This window comes from Poecilia reticulata, linkage group LG17 (assembly GCF_000633615.1).
Source record: "Poecilia reticulata strain Guanapo linkage group LG17, Guppy_female_1.0+MT, whole genome shotgun sequence".
Lineage (NCBI taxonomy): Eukaryota > Metazoa > Chordata > Actinopteri > Cyprinodontiformes > Poeciliidae > Poecilia > Poecilia reticulata.
This window is the reverse complement of record NC_024347.1, coordinates 26,302,170-26,309,776: the sequence shown is the minus strand read 5'-3', so window position 1 is coordinate 26,309,776 and position 7,607 is coordinate 26,302,170. Positions and strand designations below refer to the sequence as shown.

At 36.7% G+C, this 7,607-nt stretch overlaps 1 protein-coding gene across 1 annotated transcript in view; it reads right to left on the bottom strand.

Annotated features, from left to right (window-relative positions):
• Positions 1-752: 752 nt before the first annotated feature.
• gpt (glutamic--pyruvic transaminase) overlaps positions 753-7,607 on the bottom strand; it is a 14,208-nt gene continuing 7,353 nt past the window's right edge. Inside the window, exons 4-10 of the mRNA XM_008434536.2 lie at positions 6,821-7,064; positions 4,671-4,750; positions 4,452-4,588; positions 4,132-4,306; positions 3,635-3,790; positions 2,335-2,447; positions 753-870 (exon numbers count right to left, since the gene is read on the bottom strand). Coding sequence (XP_008432758.1) covers positions 780-870; positions 2,335-2,447; positions 3,635-3,790; positions 4,132-4,306; positions 4,452-4,588; positions 4,671-4,750; positions 6,821-7,064 — 996 coding nt within the window. The 3' untranslated portion in view covers positions 753-779. The remainder of the gene's footprint in view (positions 871-2,334; positions 2,448-3,634; positions 3,791-4,131; positions 4,307-4,451; positions 4,589-4,670; positions 4,751-6,820; positions 7,065-7,607) is intronic.

Sequence of the window (7,607 nt, the reverse complement as noted above, 5' to 3'; positions counted from 1 at the left end):
AATTACAAACATTATGGATTTTGTTTCAACAAAAAACCCCAGTAAACTTATTCATAACACCTTTTTAAGATTAGGTAAAATTAAGTAAAAATTCTCTTCTGAAATTGTGTTTCAAGAAATGAGAACTAAGCTTTGAAAACAATAAACGGAAAAGCAAAGAAAGTTCACAACCCATTTCAAAATATTTTTCTAACTTTAAGGGTCATAAACTCATAAGACATGTTTTCACATTTAATACCAACTCCACGAAATTAATGCCTATTAAAATGTCATGCAAGTGAGACTTTCAGTATATTCTTGCCATCGAGTTTAGTCTGAAGGAATGCAGTACCTCGCCCAGTTAAACATTTCCAAGTTTGAGATGCACAACGTTTTTCATAAGCTGTACCTCCTTTTTTCAGTTTTACATTAACACAGTTACTGTGATCCCAGACGCAGACAGAAAGTATTTACAGTCTTTGAAAATTAAACATCACAGACAGGAAGCTGCACTTTGTGCACCAAAACTAACCCAGGGCCGTCTATTTTTCATTTTCAGTTATGTTTTTTTTTTTTTTTTTTTTATGTTTTTTTTTTTTCTTTCTCCAGTTTCCCTGTAAACTGGTCCATAAAAGTCCAAATGTGCGTGGCTATAAGTGCTTCGTCACAGGGACCACCAGAGAAACCATTGTAGAAAAGGCACTTATTAAAGACKGATATATTCTGATTGGCTTAGACTTTTTAGTGTGGTTGGCAAAAAACTCTTCTTAATGAAGTCGAGGTAAAACCGATGCTTTAATTTAGGAATACTGCTGGGTAAACCTCTGGTGGAACTCCTTAACGTTGTTCAGCAGGATCTTCAGCTTATCTGTTGGTGGCAAGATGGTCATCCTGGGTTGAAAAGAGAAATGAGTAGCAAAAATTAACATAAATGTTCAGACATGTTGAAGAGGTAAAATGTATTAGAACATGGTAGTAGAATGTGGAGTCATTTGTGCCAACCTTGGTAGCAACAACTGTCATGAGCTATTTGAAATAATCACAATTACTTTACTGAATTGTTTTAATTCAGTCACATTAGAATATCAATTTGATTTCAGTCCAAATTTTGACTAGGCCACGCCAAAACCTTTTTTTTCTGAGTTGCTCTGAGGTGGACCTGCAGGTGTGCTTGAGCTTTTTAAATTGATAGGAGTGTGCAGCTAGTAAACAACAACTAAGATCAAACCGTTTTTGTATTTATTAAGGCTACTACAATTTTTTGTCTAGAAATAAATCTTTTTTTATCTGAGTCATTTGGATGTGAAAAGCAAACAGAGGAAACCTATAAAAGAGACATAATTTTCCACTGTACTGTATGTTTGCACTAAAAAAGAAATGGACAAAGAACAGTGCCCTGTAATACGYAGATAGGAAGAAGTCAAATTGTAAAATAAGTTGCTTACAAACACTTTCACTTTTTGTATAMATTTCTGCCATATTATGCTCACACACCCACTCTGTGTGAGCACAGAGMCATCACTGCTATTGAGCATACTGCAGTAACCTTGTTTAGTTAGGCTCTCAGACCACAGAAAACATTCTTTGTTGCTCATATTCTTTTATATGTTAAAGGGCTGTTCAAAAATAAATCATAACAAAATATGTAATTGTTGGYMCAAATTCTGCAGCCCCTGTGTAGCAACTTTTTTTTTCCATTTCCTGAATGAAAGGGGAGAATAATAAGGCATTTGCATCTAATGTCCCCAAACATGTAGAGATCTCTCATGGCTGCCACTTCTGAGTCTTTTCATTCAGTTTAAAACCTTCTACAAGAAAAAAAAAAAAAACTTTTATTCACGTGCCAACAAGGTCGATCAGGAGCTGTGCGTTCTGTATGGAAAGTGCTTTTGTTGATGGACTTACAGGACCTTGCAAAAGGTTTAAACCTTCTAACATTTCTCCCACATTTTGTATAGTTATTACCACAATCTTCAAGGTATATTTTAGAGATTTCATGTGCTAGACCAAAACACAAATTGTTGAATGATTTTCAAGTGAAAGAAATATTGTTTTAATTTTCTTTCAAACCAATATACATTTTGCATGTGGATTCTGCACCTCTGACTCAACACCTTCTATAAACACTTTTTATTTCAGTTACACCTGATGTATTTTGGGATATGTCTCACCACAGATTCTTTGTTGATTTAGCTCTGGACTTTGACTGCGCCGTTCTTCTGCATACTGCTTTGGATAAAAGCTAAAAAACATTTTTTTGATCTTATCCGACTACTGCTACGTCCTTCCACAAGTTTGTTCTGCCTCGATACGATTCAACATTTGCTGTGGCCTACAAGAGGAAATATTCTGTACCTGAAGTGGTACGTTCCTTCTCTTTGGCCAAAACCACTTCCGGGGACGAGGCAAATCCCCGTCTCTTCCAGCATCTTCATGCAGTAAAACATATCCGGCTGCTGACCAAGTTTCTGGAAGAGAAAACGAGAAAATTTATATAATTGAAGCTCGAGGCTCTTTTGACAAAAGTTTACAGTTATAAATGTGAAAAAAAAATTACTTTGAGCTTTTAACTCTTTTATTAAAAAAAAGAGAACAGTCTACCTTTATTTTAAAAGGTAGACACGAAAGAAAACTCACCGACTTTATGAGTTTTAATCAGAATTTTGTTTTTAAATTACTTTAATTTAGTAGGAATGGTTGTATAATGAGTCAACTTAAACAGTGTTGGACTGAAATAAAAAGTCAAGACGTCTAAATTAGTCACCTTTTCAAGCAAGAGTTCCCTGCTGTACCTACCTCTAAAATGAATTGGTTTATTAATCAGCTATGCACTTCTGAAACACTTCTAAAAAACTCTTGACTTTATTCCTTACTGTGTTAATTGTCCTTATTCTGCTTTTTAAAGCAGAAATTCTTTGTTCAGAATCAGAGTCACGGTAACACAGTTCCTCTGCACATATCAAATAGCTCTTGATTAAACGTTTTTCTAAGATTGTAAATACATTATATACGTAAGGTACTTGTATAAAATAATACAAGTAAAATATAAATGAAGATGTCTCAAAAGAAGATCAATCCAAAAGCTGTTGATAATGTCAATTACATAAGGACGCTCCATCTTAGCTGGTGAACATTTTGAGGGAATTGAATGTACTGAACCAAGTCGGGCAGATTGATCGGGTTTCAGTAGGTCAGGTAGACTCTGACCTTATCCTCTGTAAAGCTAATCAGTTTCTAAGTAGCGCTACTTTTCACACAGCCCTAAAATTCCTACTAGGCAGTCAACTGTAAGACAGAACGGCCACTGAAAGCTATTGGAAATCATTTGTTCTCCTTTGCAAACAGTGGGGAGGAAGTGCAACATCATGACCAAGTTTAATTATTTAGTCCCAACTGTTGAGCATAATTGCAGCCCTATTTTTTGTTGTGCGTATTGGTTTGTGCACAAAAAAAMCCCGAAAAATATATTCAATGAAGAATTGACTGGTGTTTGAGTGACTGGTAGATTGGAGTGTTTGGGGTAAAAATAGTTATGTATTCACTCAATTCATTCTCCTGCGTTTTGTTGTTCAAAATTGGTCTAATTACCATGAATCAACAACGCAAAGCAGCTTGAATCACTGGGACMCTTGAAGGAAAAAGTCTCAGAACTGACCTTGGCCTCTTGGATGGCCTTTTCAGGTATGGTAATGCGAGGAAAGGAGTACATCGCGCCCTGCACAGGGTTGCAGCGGATGCCCTCCACGGTATTGAGTACCTGCTCAGTAAGTCTGGCCTTCTCTGCTAAGGCACTTAATGTAGCTGTGCGTTCCTGGAAGAGTGAGTGAAAAGAGAAAGAAAAAAAAATACAATCAGGTGAGGTGAAGACAGATTTTACTAGAACCTCGGAACATAAGCAACATTTGTGATACAGATATCTGACTCAGCTGATTGTCAAGTGCAAGGAGAGTCATTCTCATTTAGCATTTTAGTTTCAAGCCGTTAGCAGAACACAAAGGACAATATTAGGTATAATAAAAAACTTTTATTATTGTGCATTTGTACATTTTGTAAGGCAAAAAAAAAGACATTCATGTTTCACAAGTAAAAATGTGGTAATTTCCTATGAATAGTAGATTACACCTGATTTGCAAATAMATTTTTTATACGTGCCTTGATGAAGCGCTCATATGAAGGCTCCCCAGGCTGAGGGGGGTTTACCACCAGGTCCATTAGAGCTTGTCCAGGAACAGGAGAGCAGAGACGAACCGAAACCAGCTTCGTCAACTGGTCTTTCACATCGTTGTCCATGTTTATGATCTCCATGTAGCCGCCGCGGAAGCCACACCTGAAAGCAAGAAAGATGTACCAACACGTAAGGCAAAATAAGGAAGAAGAAAGAATTAGATCAATAAAAAATTCAAACATAAACATCTGTCTTATGCGTTGATATCCTCGTGAATTGATGTTCTCTTAGCATAGAGGAGACTCACTCTCCCATGTAACACTTGGAGGTGGAGTGGAACGATGCCAGTTCAACTGTTTCAGAGTACTCTGGCCCCATCTCAAACAGAACCTTCTTAAAGGAGTGGAACTGGCAACCCTCAGCGTACACGTTATCCTGGTATACCTGGGAGTACGGGACACAACGCCTGATATTAGGGGTGAACATGATCTAAAGACGGTAGATGTTTAAAAACGTGTGACAGTACCTCATCGGCCATGAGGAAGAGACGCTCTTTTGCGGCAAATCGGATTACATCCTCAATGCACTCTCTGCTCTGCACCTGACCTAAAAGAGAAGGAACCATTATAAAGCTGCTGCTGGCGAGTCAGTTATGTTGTTCTGCTGCCATCTAGTGGATTCAATGGACTCTCAAAATATTTAATGTGGAAGAAATTCCTAACCTTCTGCTATGTACCTACATTTTAAATTGCTTAATACTTTGAAAAAAAGATACAACATATCACAAAGATATGGAGGAGTTGCTGAAATACTAAAGAAAACAAATGGACTTTGAATTAGTTGCAAAAAAAATAGTACTTCACTTTGATCAAACTCTGTAAAATTCCAATTCTTTACTTTGTTGTAAATTGAATAAAGTCATTGTTTGTGGAGATGCACAGAGAAGCTGGTTGATGACCTTAATCAGCCACTTTTGGAATTGATCGGGTCGGATCAGTGATCAGCCAGTTGGAAACTAAAAATCCGATCCATACCCAGAAGCTAACAACAACACTCTCGGGTCTAGAAGTTGTTTCTGCGGGAAGGTCAGTGAGCTGTTTTTTTACAAGACGCAAGAGGCAGCACAAACTGTGTAAGAAGCTTTAGAGAAAGAAAATTATTTTCTATTGRTGATGGCTCTTTCTTTAGGCTACTCATTTTAAAGAGGGGGAAAACTTMTGAAAACAACAGGAAGATGAATGTATTTCAGCAAAGTTATTCGGTTTTTGTCCATTTGAAGGATTCAGTTCCATCTGTCATGGATAAGGCTGGATTTGGATATGTATATATATATATTTTTTTGGAAATTAAGGGGAGGGTCTTCAAACCCAACAGGAAATCCAGACAATGTTGGGATGTTTGCAACTTTTATTTTGATCTGTGCTATATAAAAATTACTTTATTGCTATTAATCATAACWGCAAATAACTAATAAAAGAAGCTAAAAACCATTTAAAATGACAACTCTAATCATTTTCTCTTTGCTTTCAATCAAATAGTGGAGCTGTGTAACACCAACGGCTCACACATGAGGTGTGACTTCACCTCTTGCCCTAATCTAAGCACTTAATGATTGATCAGAACAGAGTATTCTTAGGCTGCTGTAGAGTGACAATAAATTACTTAACAATCTAACACAAGAGTACAGTGCATTGAAATATATTTTATATAATTACATTGGACATAGATCTTATAAATTTKGAAATGATCTGGTAGAAACAAATCCAATATCTCAGAAATGTCCAAAAAAAGAACATTTGTGAACTGTTATTATGTTCCATACATCTGTATAGTAAAGATGCTTCAGATCTTCTTAGCTTGGTTAAAATGTCAATTTATGTCAAATTAAGGCAAAAATTAGAATAAAGAAGTTATTATATATAATTGAGTTCCATTATGAATTAAAAACTGTGGGTCTTAACTGAGATCCTTGTGGGATTGTGGGATACAAAAAAAAAAAAAATTGAGTACAGGCTTTAAGATCCGGACAGGAATCAAGTTCCTAGTTAGTTTTATGTRTCTTGTTTCACTGTTGAAAATATTCACAAAGCAAAATCATAAAAAAAACTCCTGGCTGGTCATGAGTGCAGAATGCATCAGCAACTTTCAGGTAACAAGAACTCAATAGCATATTGACTATTCTTTGCTCACATTTTGTGTACTTGTCAATTATCCACTTAGCATGCTCTGCATGTTCTTTACAGTCCCTCTTAAAACTGACTTTGTGAGAGTAATAAAGGAAATATGTTAAGTGCAGCAATAAGTAATAAAAGGAAATACTAAAAGTCATGCTACTTCCTGTAAGAATATAAAAGTTGTATCTTGAGGTATAATTGCCAGCATCTTATCTTTGTCCTTAATAAAAAAATATATTGCAGTTAATCAGACTATAAGTGTGTATTTATAGACAKTTTATCTAGAGTTCAGTAAATTYMTCTGAAAAAAATGATTGAGGGGATTAGCTCTGTTTGTCTTGTAAAARGACACATAAGTTCTTCAAGAATCCATTTAATTTATAACAGCCTGCAATTATTGTGATTGTTCTGTCACTATGAATTTAACTGTATTATAAAACATAAACAATAACATCAAGTGCATCAACTCTATAGGTCTAACAACAAGTGTATACAAATGTACCTGTGGGGTTCCCAGGGTTGATGATGCACAGGGCGCGGGGGTTGCAGTGGAGTCTGGCCTCGTCCAAAGATCGCTGAAGCTCATCGATGTCCAGACTCCAGCACTTCTCTTCATTAAGGTAATAGTTGATCTGCACAGCGCTGAGCTCAGCAAGCGCAGCTGAATACAGGGGGTACTGAGGTATGGAGATCATGACRCCTGTGCGCGTTGCACCTTCGCCACACACCAGCAGCTTCAGCATGGTCTGGAAGAGAAGTACAGGGAACACCCAGTGAGACACACAAAGAGTTTATTTACCTTGTTAACCTGCTGGACCAGAATGAACCATTTCACTTGTTTAGACTAATAAGCATGGAAATCAGTATGTAATGTTAACTTATGGTACTTTTTTTACTTTGTTGCTCTGCATGTACTTAACATCTTAAATGCTTGCCTTCACCCATCTATGTTTTTGGTCAGTTAGTGTAATAATTAGAAACATTTTAAAACTCCACAAATGAACCACATTTTCACCTTGTTGATTTCAAAATGCTATTCTATATCAGACAAATTGTTTTGTATTTTAAATTCTTGAAGTTTTAGCTAAAGTCATAGCTAGAGGTGTGCCGATCGATCGGCCACCGATCATAATYGGCAGATTTCCGTGAAAAAGTGTATGATCAGTGATCGCTGATCACGGTCTCTTGTTGCCGATCACACAAACCGATCACCTGCATCTCATTTCGTAGCCTGCCTGTGCAGCTGGTCTCCTCTTTCCTTCACACTGCGCAAATGCGCAGCAACAAAT